The 22,685-nt window shown below is 45.0% G+C and overlaps 1 protein-coding gene across 1 annotated transcript in view; it reads left to right on the top strand.

Moving 5' to 3' along the window:
* Window positions 1-22,456, top strand: part of LOC311112602 (adhesion G protein-coupled receptor A3-like) — a 49,392-nt gene extending 26,936 nt beyond the window's left edge. Inside the window, 21 exon segments of the mRNA XM_084155748.1 lie at window positions 287-358; window positions 5,080-5,151; window positions 5,578-5,649; window positions 5,819-5,979; window positions 6,886-7,099; window positions 7,444-7,608; window positions 8,554-8,674; window positions 8,676-8,751; window positions 8,754-8,755; window positions 9,100-9,163; window positions 9,166-9,225; window positions 9,228-9,247; window positions 11,647-11,808; window positions 12,062-12,265; window positions 13,073-13,280; window positions 13,696-13,904; window positions 14,271-14,395; window positions 14,828-14,951; window positions 15,772-15,917; window positions 18,528-18,623; window positions 20,582-22,456. Coding sequence (XP_084011874.1) covers window positions 287-358; window positions 5,080-5,151; window positions 5,578-5,649; window positions 5,819-5,979; window positions 6,886-7,099; window positions 7,444-7,608; window positions 8,554-8,674; window positions 8,676-8,751; window positions 8,754-8,755; window positions 9,100-9,163; window positions 9,166-9,225; window positions 9,228-9,247; window positions 11,647-11,808; window positions 12,062-12,265; window positions 13,073-13,280; window positions 13,696-13,904; window positions 14,271-14,395; window positions 14,828-14,951; window positions 15,772-15,917; window positions 18,528-18,623; window positions 20,582-22,079 — 3,871 coding nt within the window. The 3' untranslated portion in view covers window positions 22,080-22,456.
* Window positions 22,457-22,685: the final 229 nt, after the last annotated feature.

Raw genomic sequence — 22,685 nt, 5'->3', positions numbered from 1 at the left:
AACTGGTCTCTGAATGTACAAAGCACTTATATTAACAGTAGCCCTATTTATTTGATCAGTCCATCAGGGAATATGAATCAACCCTTTCTAATGTTTGTTATAAGATGCGTAGAATATGATTTATTGCTCATTAGGGAGTGGTATTGTTGGATGAAGTTGGTTGCAAGTATTCGTAATATCTGATTGCATTATGACACGAACAAGACTAGAAGTATTAATTGTTGTGTACTTGATGTTAAGTTTGTCTTTATTTTCTTGTGGCTAACCCTCTTTTTGTCTTTCACAGGGACATGCGGAACAACATCATCAGCCGTATCGAACCGGGGGCTTTTCTTGGACTGCTCGCACTCAAAAGACTGTGAGCATTATCAGTATTCCCATCAGCATTAAATCATTTTAATTTTAGTAAAATATGTCAATTTCTTGGCAGATGCTATAATGTGTAGGTCTTGGACGACAGCCAGCAAGAGTCATCGGCTGAACAGTTTCAAACCTGTGTCTAAACCAAGCTCTTTTACTCAACGTCAGATTTCTTTCACAGAATCCAATTCGCACCATTTCCAATACTGTTAGAGAAGAGAAAGAGATGGGTATTATGAAAAGAGAAATACCTACACACGGTTGTATATGTTCCCACGTCGCAACATTTTGACCGATGTTGGCCCTATCTGTTGTATCTGGTATAGAGGCTATTGCCAACTCTCTGGGTCTAGTGTATCCAGTCTATAAGTGACTGCTGTAAAGCAGCTTTCTATTCAGTTCTCCAGTCCACTTGGGCCCTTGCCAGGGACTGCTCGAGACTGCATGAGGCCCTATCTACTTTCACACATACAAGGAAAAGGGGGATGGGTGTGTACTCGGTAATGTGTGTGTGTTAGAGAGAGTGTACGAGTGTGTTTGTGTCTGTGCACGCTTCTGTGTGTGTGTGTGCGAGTGTGCGCCTGTATGAGTGCATGTGTATTGGGATCATCTCACACTGGCCGGTCCTTGCCAACATAAACTAGAGTTTGGCTGCTGGTGCGGAGCAGTGAGTGAGACGGGAAGGTTGTCAACTCCTTGGCTTGGACAGAGCTTCATTTCCCCTTGTCAAGCCTCAGCCATTTTACAACCAACAGTGTAACTATATTCTCTAAACCTATAGCTATATTTCCCTTATCTAACCTATATCATTCAGCCAACAGCTATTTCATCTTGAATGGGCCTATATAACACAATGTCAAAGTTGGGTTGGAATTAAATGAATTGATCAGAAACACTGGATATCCACTGATATAAATTCATCAATATAATGTGTTTCTGTTCAGAACGACACAGCAGTCTTTTCACAAAATTAAACGTGTTTGGCAGTGGATATATATTGCACAGACAGCTTGTCAGGTTGTTAAATCATTCATTTGATTGGTCTCTGGCTGCATCTCCAATATATCGCTTACACTTCAACCTATTTCTCAACTAGCGAAGGTGCAAAAAAGAGTAGGAGAGGTAAAAAGTATTGGGCTTTGTGCTGTAGACAGAAGCCCCGTTGCAACTTCTGGCACGCAGTCCGCATACCCTCCTGCCTGCCCTCCACTGGGCTTCTGGAAAAGGGTGATGGAGTTAATTGACACGCTCCCTTTCTATTCTAATGCAGTTGGTAGCAAAGGCTCCTGACAAAGACTTGCAGTGCTGTCTCTCTCTCTCTCACACACACACACAGCCCCAATCTTAAATGTCTCCCATCTGTTCTTATACATCTCTTCAAGACCCTAATTAAATGTTTGCTTGTTTTTAAGACATGCCACTCGCTAGCGGCTAGGCCAAACCGAGGCTGCCTGCCTCTTTTACCCATATTGTTTTCGTGAAGAAACATACATGTTCAATGCACGCTACAATGTATTACTTCACCCCTTTCATTGTCATCATTTGTAATCAAAACTTAGTTAGGTCAAAGTCCACTTTATATTCCAGTGTACATTGTTAGGAAATGTTATAGCCTATTTCAAACCAGGGCTCTTACAGCACAACAGATATGCAACTGATACACTCCCACTTTAGTAAATAAATATCAGAGCTAACACAACATGACTGCAATGTTTGCAGGGTAGCTTAGCTTTGCTTTTAGGTTGGCGCCTGGACTCTTCATGGGACAAACATCTGATCCGGTGTCAGTCAGACGGTGCCTGTCTCAGCTGTTAGGGGCTGGCTGGCTAGGGGTGGGGGGGAGTAGATACCCTGGGAGGAGAGAGCCCCAGGGAATGCTAGTTCCAACACTGTTGTAACACCTGATACATCTAGTCAAGATCCTGGTGAACAGCAAGTAGTAGACTCAGTGCTGTGTCGATATATCAGCAAACTGCATACGTTGGCAATATAGTCAAATGACACCTATGACATGACAAGGCTCGTTTGTGCTGGATGAGTTAAGAGCCACCCATTCAAGTGACTCCGGGGTGAAGTTTCCCCCGGGTACAGATGTAGGATCAACTCCCCCTCCCCCAACCCTGATATGAACCATTAGTGGGGAAACTGACCCAAGATCAGCGTCTAGGGGAAACTTCACCCTACAACTCCTCCTCTTCCCTACTGGCCTCTCCAGGGCCTTACCACCCAGCAGCAGCCTCAACATTCCACCAACAGCTGAACAGTCACTGACCCTGCCTTGTTACTTACACACCAGGCTATTTTAGCATCTGCTCATATCATAACAGACAGCTTGCTCTGGGTCTGCCTAGCTGTAATGTTGAGCTCTGCTGCTACTTTAGTGGACAGACTACAAGTTCATGGACAGGTTTTATGATTTGAAGTACTGTAAAACCAAGATCCTTGTGAGTGTGACACACAGCCCTGAAGCGACGTTATAGTGGGGGGAAAAATTGGCAAGGACATAAAGTCTTCAATTGTCATTTAAAATATTGTTGGAAATCATTGGACATGATGTTGCTATGATCATTGCTGATGATGACACAAGCAACAACAATGTCATTTTTGAGAGGCATAGCAGATGTTTTCTCCTTATGTGGGCTGCTTTGACATCACACTACATTTTCCCAACTGCGAGAGCACAGCACCATGTCTAGTGATATGGCATGGCAGCATTGGCAGGACAGGAGTTTATCCCTTTAGCTAAGGAAGTACCCCCCCCCCCCCCCACTAGGTGATCCTCCTCAGACACAGGATGCCAGCACGACTTCTTGGCAGCCCCCGAAAGGTTTTTCCAGGCCAGGCGGAACTAACCACCTCAAACAGTAAATTCCCCAGCTGCCACCCTCCCTAGGACCCACAACAATAATTAGACCAACACCAGGATGTTTACGTGATGTGCTCCACACTTATTTTCTAAGATTTTGACAAAAAGTGTTGCTAGTGCTGTGATGTTTGCTAGTGCAATGCTGCTGCCATGGCATTAGGCCTTGGGTTAGGGTTGTAGCAATGATGCTGCCCTGGCATTAGGCCTTGGGTTAGGGTTGTAGCAATGATGCTGCCCTGGCATTAGACCTTGATACTGTAAATGTGCGTTAACCTTATATGGACGATGCCATCGTACGGATGATGTCATCGACATTATCATGCTCGTAACATGTACTGGTGTTACACTTTAGTCATTGGTTTACGTTTGAGTTATTAAGCAGATGCTATTTTATCATTTACATTTACATTATTTAGCAGACGCTCTTATCCAGAGCGATTTAGAAATTGGTGCATTCAACTTATGATAGCCAGTGGGACAACCACTTTATTTTTTATTTTTTTTTGTGGGGGAAGAAGGATTACTTTATACTATTCCAGGTATTCCTTAAAGAGGTGGGGTTTCAAGTGTCTCCGGAAGGTGGTCAGTGACTCCGCTGTCCTGGCGTCGTGGGGGAGCTTGTTCCACCATTGGGGTGCCAGAGCAGCGAATAGCTTTGACTGGGCTGAGCGGGAACTGTGCTTCCGTAGAGGTAGGGGAGCTAGCAGGCCAGAGGTGGATGAACGTAGTGCCCTCGTTTGGGTGTAGGGTCTGATCAGAGCCTGAAGGTAAGGAGGTGCCGTTCCCCTCACAGCTCCGTAGGCAAGCACCATGGTCATATAGTAGATGCGAGCCTCAACTGGAAGCCAGTGGAGTGTGCGGAGGAGCGGGGTGACATGAGAGAACTTGGGAAGGTTGAACACCAGACGGGCTGCAGCATTCTGGATAAGTTGTAGGGGTTTAATGGCACAGGCAGGGAGCCCAGCCAACAGCGAGTTGCAGTAATCCTTACAGGAGATGACAAGTGCCTGGATTAGGACCTGTGCCGCTTTCTGTGTAAGGTAGGGTCATACTCTGCGAATGTTGTAGAGCATGAACCTGCAGGATCGGGTCACCGCTTTGACGTTAGCGGAGAACGACAGGGTGTTGTCCAGGGTCACGCCAAGGTTCCTTGCACATCCCGCTGTAACTGCTTGCATATACACCCACAACCTTGATTTTATACACCCACCGCGTTACTTTTATTCACGGGGGCATGTTTTTGTAATGGCTGTTTCGAATTCCCTGCCTACCTCATTTCTTCTAGTTTGACTTTGTATCTTTGAGTTGAACAAAATCATATTTTCGGAATGTTGTCTAAAAACAATCTTCGCCCAAACATGGTTTCTTTACAAAGGACCTCCAGGTCATAGATAATGCTACCTGACGTTTGCCAGAGTCCCGGCGAAAAAGACACTTAGATGTGTATGACATACATCATAAGAGATTAATCTTGACTAGTTTAGTGTGTTACACAAGCTTTGATGTGGAAACCCCCTCTGGGCGAACATAGACATCTCAAATCACCTTGAAAGTTGTAAAACTGACACCTTAATTTTTTTTATCCCTGCCTCTGCCCCAACTTGTCTGTCAGGGAATGACAACACCAGTCTAGTTGACAGTGTTCCCCATTTTTGATTTGTTGACCTAAAACGTGGATTTATTAGAATTCGCTGATTCACCACATGAAGTCAATTGACTCTAGTCGTATGTATATCATGTTGTTTGTACAATTTGCGATGGCCTATGATGTTTCTAAAAATATTGCTGCTGTTTGACTTGAGGAAATCAGGACAGAATATAACCAGAATCTCCATTTGTTTTGCTTTCTACAGAGACCTGTCCAACAACCGCATTGGCTGCCTCAACGTGGACATATTCAAGGGCCTCACAAGTCTGGTTCGACTGTAAGTAATAGTTATTTTTGATTTGCTTTGAAAGCCGTTCACTTTTTTCTCTATCCATCTTTAAAAATTACTTTCAAAATTATGCCATAAGTTCTTGATAAGGACATTCACGTGAAAGTTACATATTTGGCTCCAGCGCCCCAATAGTATTTGCCCTGCTCTGAACACCAGAAAATGGTGGCAGCCAGGTGTTGAGATATTAGCATATTACCCAGGGTTCCCCCACAGGTCTCAGTGCAACAGCTGCAACACATTATTCCATGTCCTCTTCCCACAATGCAAAGGTGAGGATTAAGATATTCCTGGACATCTCGGTGGAGTAACCAATGACAGGTTGTGTTTGGGTCCTGATTGTGTGATGTGACAGGTTGGCATACTTGATGAATTTGTTATAGGTGATTGATAGCCTTCGTCTTGTCTTTTCAGAAACCTTTCAGGAAACATGTTTTCATCGCTAGCCCAAGGGACGTTTGACAGCTTGGTGTCGTTGAAGACATTGTAAGTATGATTTAGGGTTTAAGGAAATAAATGCTATCCCATGGGTCTCTGTAGCAGTTTACAGTGTTTTTACTGGGCTATTTAAAAATGGTAGAAATGACTCTCTACAATATCATCGGGAGTGTTGACCTGCCCCTTTAACTCTGTGTCTGTCTCCATGTTACCTCAGGGAGTTCCAGACGCCGTACCTGCTGTGCGACTGCAACCTGCTGTGGCTGCTGCACTGGATCAAAGACAACAACGTGGGGGTGAAGGACACCAGCTGCTCCTACCCCCGCTCCCTGCAGGGCCAGCTCATCACCTCCACCAAGCCTGAACTATTCACCTGTGGTAAGGATACACACACACTCAGACACACACACACACACACACACACACACACCTGGTCCTACACTTACTCATCAGCCCTTAAGCTCCAGATACAGAAACACACACAGAGAACACTACACACAGGCACGCACCAATGCACGTGCACACACACACACAAACAAACTCACACACTCACCTCACCTTCATCAAACCTAAGTTTTGTCAGAACACAATCCCAAACACACACACACACGCTACTCCCCCACACCATACATCACCTTGCTCAAACCAGAGCTCCTAGTAAGAGGCTAACTTTTGATGTATAAACACATACATTTTCAAACTCTTGCTCAGTCACATTCAGCCACACTCACACACCTGATCTCCTCACTTCGACCTCACGGGAAACACACTCTCACAAGCAGTCTTTGGCCTGCTGCCCTCCAAGACGCATTCTCAGACAGGACAGATATACAGTATAGATGTACGTAACACCTCGTTATCCCCACTCCATAGTAGTGAGTTTGGTTCTGTACTCTGTTTTGTGTTGCTGGTGTTATTGGGAATGGGAGTTGTCCAATGGCACAGGCGATAAGGAAAGGGCCAGCAGTACGGAGCAGTACAGCGTTTGTTTGTGCTTGCCGTGTCTTATCAGTTTGGCACTCTTCACTGCATGGGGTTAGGACATACGTGGCACAGCTTTCACAAGTAGAGACACATGACCTGAGTGATGAATAGGACCAACATTTGCCTATTGAGGGGATCCCCACAGGAGATTAATAAAGTTGTGTTGAATTGAATTAACCCCATCCTGTCCGCTAGATATGAGTATATGCACACACATACTCACCTATAGTCATGTACACGCACACACCAAACTATAAAAGTGGGACACAAATGCCCTAAATGTAACCCTGTCCTCCCAAGACGCACCCCTGGAGCTGCCCTCCTTCCAACTGACGCCATCCCAGCGTCAGATCGTGTTCCAGGGCGACAGCCTGCCCTTCCAGTGCCAGGCCTCGTTCGTGGCGGAGGACATGCAGGTACTGTGGTACCAGGACGGCCGCATGGTGGAACCCGACGCAGCCCAGGGCATCTTCATTGAGAAGAGCATGGTACAGAACTGCTCCCTCATCGCTAGGTAAGATGAATACCATCTGGTTCCTCTCCGTTTCTTTCTTCCAGGGAGTTTCTTCTTGCCACTGTGCTTCTGCTATTTGCTCACTGTGCAGCTGTTTGCACTTTGTGACAAATGCTGTTGAAAAAAGGGCAGTGTAAACAAAATTTGATTGATTGATACCATGAAGTTCAAGCGGCCTCCTTAGCACAGTAGTGTGTGAAACCATGGTATATGCATTTCTAAAAAAGGAATGTGGTCAGCACTGAGGAAATCCTGTGTATGACTCCTATGTTACAGTAAAAGGCCAAAGCTACTGTTTGGCAGTAATATTTTATGTCACTGTTGTTCCCTCTATGTTCTGTCAGTGCGTTGACCATCTCCAACATCCAGCCTGGTTCTACGGGAAACTGGGAGTGTCGTGTGAGGACCAGCCGCGGGAACACCACGCGTACCGTCCACATTGTGGTTCTGGAGAGCTCTGCCAAGTACTGCCCACCCGACAGGGTGTCCAACAACAAGGGAGACTTCAGGTGAGCGGGGGATATGTTCATTGTCACAGACCAGGTTGATATCAGTCAGTATCTGTTAGATAAATATTTTAGGTAAAAGTTGTACTTTTATTAATCTATTGGTTTGATCTAATCTAATATTGGTTTGATCTAATCTCCACCATGTGGTTTAATCTCATCTATTGTTTTATGTAAGCAGGTAGGTATACACTGACTTGTGTAATTTGAATAGACTTGTTTAGGCTGTTTAAATTTGTGTCAGTTGTTTGTGGAACAAGCTTGGCTCTGTGGCACCTCCTAGTGGCTGAATATCAGACTTTTAATTGTAGTTATATCTAGGTCGTATCCACTAGGCACCAAATGGAAGAAAACTGACTGAAACAGGGAAGGACTAATGTGAACTTGTCCAATAAGAAATGCTTGTTTTGATTGCTGGATATTTTCAATTTGTAAAATTGTAGTTGTCTAAAAGCATCTAATCCATTGAGTAAATCGTAGCACAGGGCTGGAATAAAAGCTTTCCACAGTTTTAGATGATGATGTAGAGCACCAGTAAGTGGCAGCTGTTGTGGCTAAATAATCACAATGATGTTCGTGGAACATACCACGTGACTCATGCTAACTACACTGTGGCATAACCACCCTTCTTTTTGTCACTAATTCTATCTCTCTATAACTGGTTTGCTGGGAGGAAGACTCTTGACAATAAACGTCAACCTGGCACATCTATTAAGCACTTCATCAATCTTAGGGGGATTCTGGCTTTTGCTAGCTGAACAAATTCTCTCTGTCTGTCTCTCGCTCTCTCTCTCCCCTCCGCCTGTCTCTCTCTCTCTCTCCTCTCTCTCTCTGATCTCCATCTGTCTCTCCTCTGTCTGTCTCTCTCTCTCTCTCTCTCTCTCTCTCTCTCTCTCTCTCTCTCTTTCTCCCCCCCTCTCTCTCTCTTTCCTCTCCCCCTCCACTCAGATGGCCTCGTACCCTGGCGGGCATCACAGCCTTCATGCCCTGCAACAAGCTGGCGTCGGGCGCAGGAATCTACTCGGGCTCGGTGGGTGACGAGCGGCGGGCATGGCGTCGCTGTGACCGCGGGCGGCCTGTGGGCCGAGGACGACTACTCCCGCTGCCAGTACCAGAAGGACGTCACCCGCGTCCTCTACATCATCAACAGGTGACCATGGCACTCTGTCTGCCCATGTTTGATTTGCTCTCGTTGTCTGTCTGTGTTGTCTTTCTCGATTCTCTTGTTTTCTTTCTACAACTTATTATATTTTTCCTCATCTTTGTTTGTTTTCATCTTTCAAGTCTTTGCTCTTGGTCTGTTCTTTTTATCTCTTTCTTCTGCCAGTGTTTTTATTATTTTCACTCACATTTCCTCTTGATGCTTTCACCCTTGTGTACAGTCCTTTTAAATTTCTCTCTCTCTCTCTCTCTCTCTCTCTCTCTGTCTCTGTCTCTGTCTCTGTCTGTCTGTCTGTCTGTCTGTCTCTGTGTGTGTGTGTGTGTGTGTTCTAGATGCCTCTGAACATGACCAACGCAGTGATCACGGCCCGCCAGCTGCTCGTCTACACAGTGGAGGCCGCAACTTCTCCGATAAGATGGACGTCATCTTCGTGGCTGAGATGATCGAGAAGTTTGGCAAGTTGCTGAGAAATACAAGGAGGTGAGTCCCACTTCCATCTCACAGGCTCACCTTGTATCTCATTTAGGGATGAATAAGACGCACGCATTGCATATAAAGACACACACACACACATACAGTGCTTGCAAAAGTATTCATCCCCCTTGGCGTTTTTCCTATTGTGTTGCATTACAACCTGTAATTTTAAATTTATTTTTATTTGGATTTCATGTAATGGACATACACAAAATAGTCCAAATTGGTGAAGTGAAAAAAAAAAAAAAAAGTTGTTTAAAAAAATTCTAAAAAATAAATAACTGAAAAGTGGTGCGTGCATATGTATTCACCCCCTTTGCTATGAAGCCCTTAAATAAGATCTGGTGCAACCAATTACCTTCAGAAATCACATAATTAGTTAAATAAATTCCACCTGTGTGCAATCTAAGTGTCACATGATCTGTCACCTGATCTCAGTGTATATATACACCTGTTAGGCCCCAGTCTGCAACACCATTAAGCAAGGGGCACCACCAAGCAAGCTGCACCATGAAGACCAAGGTGGTCTCCAAACAGGTCAGGGACAAAGTTGTGGACAAGTACAGATCAGGGTTGGGTTATTAAAAAATATGAGAAACTTTGAACATCCCACGGAGCACCATTAAATCCATTATTAAAAAATTGAGAGAATATGGCACCACAACAAACCTGCCAAGAGAGGGCCGCCCACCAAAACTCACAGACCAGGCAAGGAGGGTATTAATCAGAGAGGCAACAAAGTGACCAAAGATAACCCTGAAGGAGCTGCAAAGCTCCACAGCGGAGATTGGAGCATCTGTCCATAGGACCACTTTAAGCCGTACACTCCACAGAGCTGGGCTTTATGGAAGAGTGGCCAGAAAAAAGCCATTGCTTAAAGAAAAAAATAAGCAAACACGTTTGGTGTTCGCCAAAAGGCATGTGGGAGACTCCCCAAACATATGGAAGAAGGAACTCTGGTCAGATGAGACAAAAATTGAGCTTTTTGGCCATCAAGGAAAACGCTATGTCTGGCGCAAACCCAACACCTCTCATCACCCCGAGAACACCATCCCCACAGTGAAGCATGGTGGTGGCAGCAGCATGCTGTGGGGATGTTTTTCATCGGCAGGGACTGGGAAACTGGTCAGAATTGAAGGAATGATGGATGGCGCTAAATACAGGGAAATTCTTGAGGGAAACCTGTTTCAGTCTTCCAGGGATTTGAGACTGGGACGGAGGTTCGCCTTCCAGCAGGACAATGACCCTAAGCATACTGCTAAAGCAACACTTGAGTGGTTTAAGGGGAAACATTTAAATGTCTTGGAATGGCATAGTCAAAGCCCAGACCTCAATCCAATTGAGAATCTGTGGTATGACTTAAAGATTGCTGTACACCAGCGGAACTCATCCAACTTGAAGGAGTTGGAGCAGTTTTGCCTTGAAGAATGGGCAAATATCCCAGTGGTCAGATGTGCCAAGCTTATAGAGACATACCCCAAGAGACTTGCAGCGTAATTGCTGCAAAAGGTGGCTCTACAAAGTATTGACTTTAGGGGGGTGAATAGTTATGCACGCTCAAGTTTTCTGTTTTTTTGTCTCATGTCTTTGTTTTACAATAACAAATATTTTGCATGTTCAAAGTGGTAGGCATGTTGTGTAAATCAAATGATACAAACCCACCCAAAATCAATTTTAATTCCAGGTTGTAAGGCAACAAAATAGGAAAAATGCCAAGTGGGGTGAATACTTTCAAGCCACTGTACACACACACAGAGGATAGTAACACATGCACGATGAGGTGACTCTGCAGGCATAGGTGTAATGAGAAGAAATTGGGTCACTTTAAGTCGAACTACTGTAGATAATAGTTTGTCAGTGTGTGTTTACTGTGTTCAAGTGAATGCTCCCACATTGCTTCTGAGTGCAAGTGACAGTGTGAATCCTCAACTTACTGTATGCCTTTCAATCTTACTCCTGATATTTGGGGCTTTTTCCATTGACGTTATAACTACGTTCCTCATAGTTGAGACAAAGCAACCCTGTCCTGTTTAAATCCACAGAGGAATCAGAATGAGAGCGGATAAGATAGGATCTGGAATGAGGGATTTTTCCTGTGGGTGATTTGAGCTGTGGGGGATGGCAGAGCAAGGCCGGGTCAGGTTTCTTTGCCTGTTGGGTTTCCGTTGGGAAGGCTTTCAGTGGCGCACCTGGTTGAGACCTGTGCCCTCAGTCAGCACCAAAGCCTCAAAATTATTTTATTTCCACAGTGATGATAATAACATTGTTGTTGTTTTCGATTGATATGGCTGGTGTATGCATGTGCCTGTCTGTGGCCCTGCATGTATGTGCAGGTAACTGTTAGCGTGTAGTTATGTTGTTTCTTGGTGTGTGTTAACCCTGTTCTCTCTCTCTCTCTGTCTCAGTTGGGGGACGTGATGGTGGACATCTCCAGTAACCTGATGCTGGCTGATGAGCGGGTGCTGTGGATGGCTCAGCGCGAGGCCAGGGCCTGCTCCCGCATCGTGGAGTGTCTCCAGAGGATCGCTGTACACCGCCTAGCTAGCACAGCCCAGACCTACTCCACCGTAAGATCACAGTAAATCATGAGATCACAGTATATAATGTCCTATTACAACTCTATGGACCAAATCCTGAACAGCATTGAGGCATTAATGCGTTGATGTCATTGGGAGATGCACATGAAGTTGGACCACTGTCTGTAGATCTGTGTGTGTGTGTGTGTGTTACACTATTTGAATTTAAAAACCTGTCCTATCTTATTGTTCTTCATTTCGCCTCGTGTATTATTTTTCTCTATTTCCTATTATTTGTTCCCAGAATTCCCATAACATCGCTCTGGAGGCCCACGCCATCAAGGCGAGCAGCTTCAACGGCATGACCTGCACACTGTTCCAGAAGCTGATGCCTGAACGTGGCGGGCTCCGAGACCTGGGCCCACGCATAGACCTAGATGGCAACCCTGACCGCCAGCTCAGCTTCAAGTGTAATGTCACCAGCACCCTGTCCAGCCTCGCTCTTAAGGTCAGTACCCAGGAATGTCCATAAGGGAGTCAATCACAAAGTGCTTATAAAGTAACACAGCCTAGACTGCAAAGAGCAAGCAGCAGCAGTCATGTTCATTGTAACAGGCCTAATGAAGGCATCTGCATACTAAGTTCGATTTGCTCCTAGCAGAACTCGGCTAGGCGAAGTGAACTCCCTTAAAAGACCTTCGCTTGAAAAACTAGTACTGTTTGTCCATCTTGAGACGCCGTAGCCATTATACACTTCCTCAAAATAGTCAGAATTAATCTAAAATAACACAAGAAATCTGTCATTAATTTTGATGTTTTTGCTTAGTCGCGTATTTTTACATCTAACTAATCTGTTTGGTGCACTATTTCTCAAGTGAAACAATTTGCATGAAAATTAGTCGTCTCTCGTTGAATGACAACAAACACTTAATTGAAGAATCCTATGTTTACCAATCACCGACAAAGGGGCGTAGACTTTGGCTACCAAACTTCGGCTTTCCTTGAGAAAATGTTTTGTGTGCACGAACAGCTGAAAAAAAACCTTACCGAAGACCAAAACGTCACAAAATTTGTCATAATATATGCCCAAACTGTTTCAGATGGGAAACATGCAGACGTCTTTAATGAGGTGCATTGTCATGTGACGTTCACCCATAACACACATTAAAACAATGAACTGTAAGATAAAGCGTTACCCAGAATTCCACAATTATACTGTACACTCAATCATCATTTTCATCTCAATGGGACTCACCTGTATAAATAAAGTATAAATGAAATTATAGAATAGAATCACCTCTCTTTCTCTCCTCAGAACACCATAGTGGAGGCGTCCCTGCAGCTCCCGCCCTCTCTGTTCTCCCAGTACTCTGTCCCTGGCCAGGCCGGCGACAACGTCTACAAGCTCCACCTGCTGGCCTTCCGCAACGGCAAGCTCTTCCCCTCCACGGGCAACTCCACCCTTCTGGCCGACGGGGGAAAGAGGAGGAACGTGGCCACCCCCGTGCTCCTGGCCAAGATAGGTGAGTCCGACATGGACCTTACTGTACCACTAAAGTATTAGATGGTTTTGTTCAAGATGTTGTTGCGACTTATTTTAATAGTGAATTTTACGGTATGGGCACCATAAATTATATTAGGAGGAATAGATCTTGATTTAAGCTTGCAAAGACTTGATTTAGGATCCCATCTGTAATTTTACATTTTATAATGTACGAAAAAGCTTAAGAAGTTTAGTTGTATGTAGTGAAAATGTGTGGCCATTATATTCTCTATCAATTACGTGCGAAATGGCAATATGTTTTTTGTTACAGCAGATTTTAGAAAATGTTGCGCAAAAAGGATTGATAGATGCATAAAGATAAGAACCAGGACATGTTTTGACATTCAAGACTAACGCCTCTCTCTCTCTCTCTCTCTCTCTCTCTCTCTGGTCAGATGGTTTCCCACTGCGCGGCCTGCGGATGCCGGTGAACGCCACGCTGCGGAGGTTTGCCCGCGGCACCGACGCTGTGCCTGCCTGCTGGAACTTCAGCCTGCTGGGCGGGCAGGGCGGTTGGCAGAGCGAGGGCTGCCGTCTCCTGGGCCACCACGACAACTTCACCACGCTCTCCTGCGACTCGCTCAGCAACTATGCCCTGCTCATGGTGAGTGGCCAGGGGGTTCCTGGCCTTTAAACTCAATGAACAAATGTGACAACATAAGGTTGTTTGTTCCCAACAAGGGCTATTTTCCTCAGGAAATGTAGTCAGCTTCTTGTTTTATTTTCTTGCCATGATACTTCTGAGTATTAGGATAGTAATATCATGACAGCCTTACTTTTTTCGAGACATTAGCCTTTTCCCCCCATCTGTTTGGGTTCACACTTTCTATATACACTTCCTGTTTAGTTTTGGCTCAACCACATGACTCCTGTGTTGGCAAAATCGGCTTCTTTCATCAGGGTTAATTTGTTATTGTATGGCACATTGTCATAAGTGATGACATTTTAACATGCTATGTGTATCCCACAGGATCTTACTGGGGTGGAGTATTTCTCTCCCAGCATTGAGCCTCTCCACCCAGTCATCTACGCCACAGCTATCGTCCTGCTGCTCTGTCTACTGATTATCATCATCAGCTACATATACCACCACAGGTAACAGCTCTACCTGCATACTCATCCTGCTAGTAGAATCTAGTACAGTGTATACCAGGTGTATAAGATACCAAGTACCCATCTTACTAGTAGTACGGTATCTAATACAGTGTTTATTACCAAATGGTGGACTGTGACTCGCTTTTCGGTCGCAGCATAAGATTTGAGGCCAGAATGTTTCTTATTGGTTGGGTCACAATGCAAAGAAGTTTGAGAACCAATACTGTCCAGTCTCCAGTAAGATTTTCACCACTCCACAAGCGCATCTCTACCACTCCAAACTCGTTCAAAATAACAACAAAGATTTTGAATTAATCAAACGTACGAATAGCTACTATATTCTATGACAAATAGCTATTATATTTTATTCCCTGAGCTCAGCATTTATTTGCTGAATCTCACCATGTCAATTCTGCATGGTTGTGTGTCCAGGTCTGTCCGGATCAGCCGTAAGTACTGGCACATGCTGGTCAACCTCTGCCTCCACATCTTCCTCACCTGCGGCGTCTTCGTGGGTGGCATCAACCAGACACGCTACACCAGCATGTGCCAAGCCGTGAGTATTCCCCCTTACCACCCACCATAACCCCCTGGTGTGCCAGCCTATCTGCCTACCAGGCTGCCAGGCAGACTGCCAACCTGCCTTCCCGTGCCCGAAGCACCTCACAATTATGTAGGGATCTCAAGATGTTGTGGAGAAAGATGTGCCTTTGGCAACGTAGTGTGATTCTGGATTTGTGGCGGAGTCCCGGCTCTCCACCCTTCTCCCAAAGTGTGCACTTGCACACTTGCCGTCATAGATTGAAATGCATTGGATTGGCTAGAGGGAGTTTACACCATTTGTTAAATCCATGATGAGGTGTGCAAGTGCACACTTTGGGAGAAGGGTGGAGAATCGGGACGCAGTCTATCTCTCAAGTATAGATTTCTACTTCAGCTGAAGGCAGTGTAGCATCCCCTGCTGATCTGCACTGGGTTCTTTCATTAATGCATTGTCCCTCACACAAAGGGCCTGGTTGGTAGAGAACATCTGGGAAAATACCGGTTTTCCACCTGGAATAAAGGATATCCTACAGCTAGTCTCTACTTTGTCAAGGAATTTAAACAACTGACTATTAGTACAATAACATTTTATGAAGTAAATGTGTATTATTTTGCTCACAAATTATTTGTGAAGCATCTATGTAGCGCTTATGTAGAATTTATGAATGCTCTATAAAGCCTTCATATAGTACAGGCAATATATGGAAAGATCTTTCACGTTTTCATAAAAGCATGAAACTTGGTACACTTGTACAGTTTGGGGCACTGAACCTTTTCACAATTACATTTTTTGTTGAAAGTGGGACTGAGATGTATTTTTGTATTTTTTTTAGGTGGGCATTATTCTGCATTACTCTACCCTGGCCACGGCTTTGTGGGTGGGCGTGACGGCACGCAACATCTACAAGCAGGTGACTCGCAAGGCCAAGCGCTATGAAGAACTGGACGAGCCCCCGCCCCCTCCACGACCCATGCTGAGGTAAAATACTACAGTTCCCACAATGTACTGTTATGAAAAGGCTTGGTCATTATACCCAATGAAAGTCCTGCCTACTTCCTGATTCCAGTCCTGTACGGTTTTTGAATGGGCTTCAAGCTTATTTAATGAAATTCATGAAATCGCAGTCATATAAGATATATATATATATATATATAAAATTGGATTCATATTTGTGCATTGATTTGCTCGTACCTGATGCCTTTTATCAAAATATTTGAAAAATATTTGACGCTCAATAAGTAAGTCACATCGGCGAAAGTTACAAAAGTATAATTTGAACTACAACTCCTGAAGTCTAGTTCGCAAGCTGGAGCGTGCTTGCTCGAGTTGAGAACTCACAGGACGGTAAAAACCCTTTAGTTACAGTCCATTTGATGTGTTTTATATTAGATTACACTGTGGCTTTTTTACTGAACATTGTCAGCCAGTACTTAAAAAAAAATATATATATATATATATATACTTTCTTTGTAGACCGGCAAGCTGTTGAAAGTGAGACATATACAGCTGGTGGGAGTTGTAGTTCAAGTGTGTAGTTGAAATTACTTTTCGGCTTCATGCTTCGTCTTGGCCGTCAAATACATTGAAAACCGGCATATGGTAAGTAAATTCACTCGGAAACACATATACAGTGGGGTAAAAAAGTATTTAGTCAGCCACCAATTGTGCAAGTTCTCCCACTTAAAAAGATGAGAGAGGCCTGTAATTTTCATCATAGGTACACGTCAACTATGACAGACAAAATGAGGAAAGAAAATCCAGAAAATCACATTGTAGGATTTTTTATGAATTTATTTGCAAATTATGGTGGAAAATAAGTATTTGGTCAATAACAAAAGTTTCTTAATACTTTGTTATATACCCTTTGTTGGCAATGAAACAGGTCAAACGTTTTCTGTAAGTCTTCACAAGGTTTTCACACACTGTTGCTGGTATTTTGGCCCATTCCTCCATGCAGATCTCCTCTAGAGCAGTGATGTTTTGGGGCTGTCGCTGGGCAGCACGGACTTTCAACTCCCTCCAAAGATTTTCTATGGGGTTGAGATCTGGAGACTGGCTAGGCCATTCCAGGACCTTGAAATGCTTCTTACGAAGCCACTCCTTCGTTGCCCGGGCGGTGTGTTTGGGATCATTGTCATGCTGAAAGACCCAGCCACGTTTCATCTTCAATGCCCTTGCTGATGGAAGGAGGTTTTCACTCAAAATCACATGATACATGGCCCCATTCATTCTTTCCTTTACACGGATCAGTCGTCCTGGTCCCTTTGCAGAAAAACAGCCCCAAAGCATGATGTTTCCACCCCCATGCTTCACAGTAGGTATGGTGTTCTTTGGATGCAACTCAGCATTCTTTGTCCTCCAAACACGACAAGTTCTATTTTGGTTTCATCTGACCATATGACATATGACATTCTCCCAATCCTCTTCTGGATCATCCAAATGCACTCTAGCAAACTTCAGACGGGCCTGGACATGTACTGGCTTAAGCAGGGGGACACGTCTGGCACTGCAGGATTTGAGTCCCTGGCGGCGTAGTGTGTTACTGATGGTAGGCTTTGTTACTTTGGTCCCAGCTCTCTGCAGGTCATTCACTAGGTCCCCCCGTGTGGTTCTGGGATTTTTGCTCACCGTTCTTGGGATCATTTTGACCCCACGGGGTGAGATCTTGCGTGGAGCCCCAGATCGAGGGAGATTATAAGTGGTCTTGTATGTCTTCCATTTCCTAATAATTGCTCCCACAGTTGATTTCTTCAAACCAAGCTGCTTACCTATTGCAGATTCAGTCTTCCCAGCCTGGTGCAGGTCTACAATTTTGTTTCTGGTGTCCTTTGACAGCTCTTTGGTCTTGGCCATAGTGGAGTTTGGAGTGTGACTGTTTGAGGTTGTGGACAGGTGTCTTTTATACTGATAACAAGTTCAAACAGGTGCCATTAATACAGGTAACGAGTGGAGGACAGAGAAAACTCGTAAAAGAAGAAGTTATAGGTCTGTGAGAGCCAGAAATCTTGCTTGTTTGTAGGTGACCAAATACTTATTTTCCACCATAATTTGCAAATAAATTCATTAAAAATCCTACAATGTGATTTTCTGGATTTTTTTTCCTCATTTTGTCTGTCATAGTTGACGTGTACCTATGATGAAAATGACAGGCCTCTCTCATCTTTTTAAGTGGGAGAACTTGCACAATTGGTGGCTGACTAAATACATTTTTTCCCCACTGTACATGTTATATGACCGCGTTGTCATGAATTTGACGATGCAAATTTGAAGCCAATTCTTAGCCTACAAAACGAGGAACCAGGAAGTACCACTTTCATGGCAGATAGCGAGTCAGACAAAAGTGTGTGCTCCCTTTACAAGGAGCTGCTAATACTATTAAAATATCTTCTTGAAAGGTTTCTCTTATCTCTGTGACTTGTGGAGGGAGAAAGGTTGGTTTGTGTTGTTGGTTTCAATTCCATCACATGGTGTCAGTATAGAGGCCTAAAGCACACATACCACCTCTGCAACCAACTCACCACCAATTTGATCTCTTTCACAAGAAAGCAGGCCCTAATAAGTGATTTTTCCACTACCTTTTCCTACCAGGTTCTACCTAATAGGCGGAGGGATACCGATCATAGTCTGTGGCATAACTGCAGCCGCCAACATCAAGAACTACGGTAGTCGGGCCAACGCGGCATAGTAAGTAGTGCCAGTCTGTCACATTGTATGGAAACCAATTAGTCCTTCTACTATACTGTGTGTTTATGGAAATTCTGTTACATTTGATTTCGCCAGAAGGCTTCGTGTATATATAGAAAACTATACCCAAGGGAACTCACTTTTTGTTTTCGACTGGCCAGAATGCGTGTGTGCAGGGATTTATGTAAATAACAACTATTTAGCGGGGATAGGAAAAGTTCTGAGTCCCTGTGAAGTTCTGAGAACCCGATTAGGAGCGCTATTTATAGTGTGTCGGCACCTCACGTCTGCTGCCAGTTTCTCTCTTTCTCTTATCTTTCTCTCGTTCTCCTGTTCTCTCTTTGTCTCTTTCTCTCTTTCACTCTCTTCTCTCACTCTCTTTTCTCTCAAATCTGCTGCCAGTTTCCTAATCTATCGTTCTCTTTCTCTTCTCTTTCGACCTCTTTTTCTTTCATTCTCATGTTCTCTCCCTTGTTCTCGTGCTCTCGTTCTCGTTCTCTCTCTCTCTCTCTCTCTCTCTCTCTCTCTCTCTCTCTCTCTCTCTCTCTCTCTCTCTCTCTCTCTCTCTCTCTCTCTCTCTCTCTCTCTCTCTCTCTCTCTCTCTCTCTCTCTCTCTCTCTCTCTCTCTCTCTCTCTCTCTCTCTCTCTCTCTCTCTTCTCTTTTATGGTGGCAGCTGTTTGGGTTGCATAAGCGCACTGAGTAATTTGGAAATCTGGACCTGGAAGTCTTTGGAGTTTAATTAATTTGCGCTACCGAGACGAATGGAACCCGCCCCGTGGAATCTTCTGGAACAGATTCTCTGAGAATAGGAAAGCAGGATGTTTAATACAAAGAGACTCAATGCGTGCATGTGTGTCTTTACCTGATTTAATGAGATAAGGGGTTGAGTCAAACTCATTATATATTTTTTAAAGGTTGGACCACTTGAATGGGTGGCACTTGACTCATCCAGTGACTCATTATGCAAAGATTTGTCATGGGTCGTTCCACCAATTCGGTGCCTTTTTGAAAAGTGTAACCTTTTGATTTCACCTCATTTTAACATTCTGTCATAAAGAGCATATGTTCAACTTCTTAAAAAACATGTTTTCCCACCTCCAGAGTGCCTATTAAATGCCAAATAAAGTAACAGGGTTGACGATTTCATCTTAAATCGGCCATAAATCCCCTTGTGACATGGGGAATGGAAGCTTGTTGTGTGCAATTGAATGCAATCTTCCCCCCAAAATGAAAATGTTAAAACATTTCTAGCCTATCTATCTATGGGTAACAGGGTTGACATGTTATGCTCAACCCGCTCAGTTTTCCACCAGAAAATGGCCAAAAAGAGAACCAGCTCACCTGCTTTAACACTATGATTTGACTATTAGATGTTCAATGTTTCTTTTGCAATAATACAATTTTTTTATGATTTCACCATTAAAACAAGAGTTCAGTTCACGTAACAGGGTTGACCTTAAAATGAGGGACAGACGTAAATGAATCACTAATCACAATAAATAAATGATTCTCTCACAAATTACTTTGTCAAAGCAACAAAATAAGTAGAGCTTTACAATAATGGTGAAACTTGGAGACATTTGGGGGTTAAGAGGTTAAAATCTTGACATGTCAAAATGCAGAATTTTGGCACTGTAACCAGTCTTTATTTATATAAAAACATCTGATTTATTGAATTATCCATGTGGTCTATATTAAAGGGCAATTCATTTAATATAATAGGCTTTTAACATTCAGTATTGGTGCACAATTTCTACTTAAAATATCAAATGCACTCTTTTTGTGGCACGACCCTCATACACGTCATATGGCTCTATTGCCAACATATGTTTTTGCTGATATATCAACACCACCGCATACTACATTTGTGTGAATGATCATGTGCGTGTGTACCACATTTACATAAATATTTACTGTATGTTTGTACTGATGCCTTCCCCCTCTATGTGTCTCTCAGTTGCTGGATGGCGTGGGAGCCCAGCCTGGGGGCCTTCTACGGCCCTGTCAGCTTCATCGTCTTCGTGGACTGCATGTACTTCCTTAGCATCCTCCTCCAGCTGCGACGCCACCCCGAGCGCCGCTACGAACTCAAGGAGCCCGCTGAGGAGCAGCAGCGACTGGCGGTAGCGGGCAGCGAGGCCGGAGACGTCCCGGCCACCCTCCTCCACCTCCACCCCCAGGACACCTCGTCCTCCACAGTTTCGGCTCCTCACGCCGTGTCCCTGTTGGCCTTGGAGAACGAGCATACATTCGCGGTGCAGCTCCTGGGCGCGGCGGCGGCTCTGGGGCTCTACGCAGCGCTGTGGGTGTTTGGCGCCATGGCCGTGTCCCAGGAGAGGCCGGCCGACCTGGTGTTCTCCTGCCTGTTTGGTGTGGCGGCGCTGGCCCTGGGTGGCTTTCTAATGGCGCACCACTGCGTCAACCGCCAGGACATGAGGCGCCACTGGGCCCAGGCTTGTTGCCCTGGGAGACGGGCCTACTCGGCGCAGGAGGATGCCCTGCTGCCGCTGCCGGGGGCATCCACGGCATCCGCGACTGGGTCGGTTGGTAGGGGCAATGGCGATGCGGCCAAGTGTGCCCACAGCAGTGCTGAGTCATCGTGCACCAATAAGAGTGCCCCCAGCATGCGAAACTCCGCCCAGGGAAGTAAACTGACCAATCTGCATGCAGAGGCGGCACAGAACAAGTCCCTGCCCCTACTACCCCTGCCCGCGCCGGCCAATGGCGCAGCCTTGCTGGACAACAGCCTGACTGAGCACTCGGTGGACAACGAGATCAAGATGCACGTGGCGCCCGTGGAGGTGCAGTTCCGGCCCGTCAACAACAACAACAATCCCACCGCCGCCACCAACGGACACGCGGGCCGGCACCACAAGAACAGGGCGCGGTCCCACCGGGCCAGCCGACTTACGGTGCTGCGCGAGTACGCCTATGACGTGCCCACCAGCGTGGACAGCAGCGTGCAGAGCGCCCCCCACAGGCGGCATCGCCACGAACACCACGACAGTCAGCAGGCGCGGAGCAGCCGACGGGCAGCCTACATGGCCTACAGGGAGCGCCTCCAGAGCCAGATGCAACAGGACAGCAGCGACGCCAGCACGTCCCTGCCCCGACCCTCGCGCTACGCCGACAAGGGAGGGGGCAGCACTAGCACCCTGGGCAACGGGGCTGTCGGAGGAGTTGGAAGTGGAAGTGTAGGAACAATAGTAGGGTCAGGTGGAGAAAGTGAGGGGGTTGGGACTGCTGCTTCCGTTACGAGTAAAGACAGTAGTAGCGTAAAGGAGCCCAATAACACAGAATTGGTGGAGGGCCGGCCCAAGTCGTACGGGCTCAACCTGGCTACACAAAACGGCACGCTCAAAGACAACGGGCAGAACATGCCCTTAATCAACACAGAGAGCTCGAGCTCGGCCAACATAAAGACTGGCTTATGGAAACACGAAACTACCGTGTAGCGAATGTTTTCTGCACCAAAGACTGCATATCACGTGCTCTACCCTTCAACTGTGAAATTTTATTTTCTACTATAGTTGCTTTTTAGATTGTGTATAATAATAAAATAAATGTTATTGGGAAGAAAATGTATCTGAAAAATAGTCACAATATTTTGAGTTTGTGAAAGTCTGTGTTTTGGATGCCACTCGTCTGTCTCTGTAGTAGACATTTTATAAATGGTCTATTTTTAAATAATTTAATCCCGATTGGTTACGCTGTTCTCGAGTTTTGTACGTGAAACTGCATGGTCTGTACCGTTACCCTGTGCATATCCATTGGGCGGATTCTTTTTTATTTTCTAGTTTGTTTCAACGTAATAAACCAAACGTTTCTAATTCCATTCACCTAATTGAAAGTCTCTCATTCCGCTATTCTCGGTTAACTTTGACCGGCATATTTCAAGAGTGCAAAGGTGAGTCAAAGCATCTTGGTTTTCAAAAGTTCCCATGCTGTCAGTGGTTCCTTGACAAGCTCGTAATTGGGTTTTTGGTGAGCTCTGTGTCCTGTCATTTTTACACTCCTTGAGAGGTCATGCTTTAATTGTGGTTGAGGTCTTGGTTAGTATC

Source organism: Coregonus lavaretus (genome assembly GCF_964263955.1).
Source record: "Coregonus lavaretus genome assembly, chromosome: 39".
Taxonomy (NCBI): Eukaryota; Metazoa; Chordata; class Actinopteri; order Salmoniformes; family Salmonidae; genus Coregonus; species Coregonus lavaretus.
Note: the sequence above shows the minus strand (reverse complement) of the source record. Positions and strands in the feature narration are given on the sequence as shown.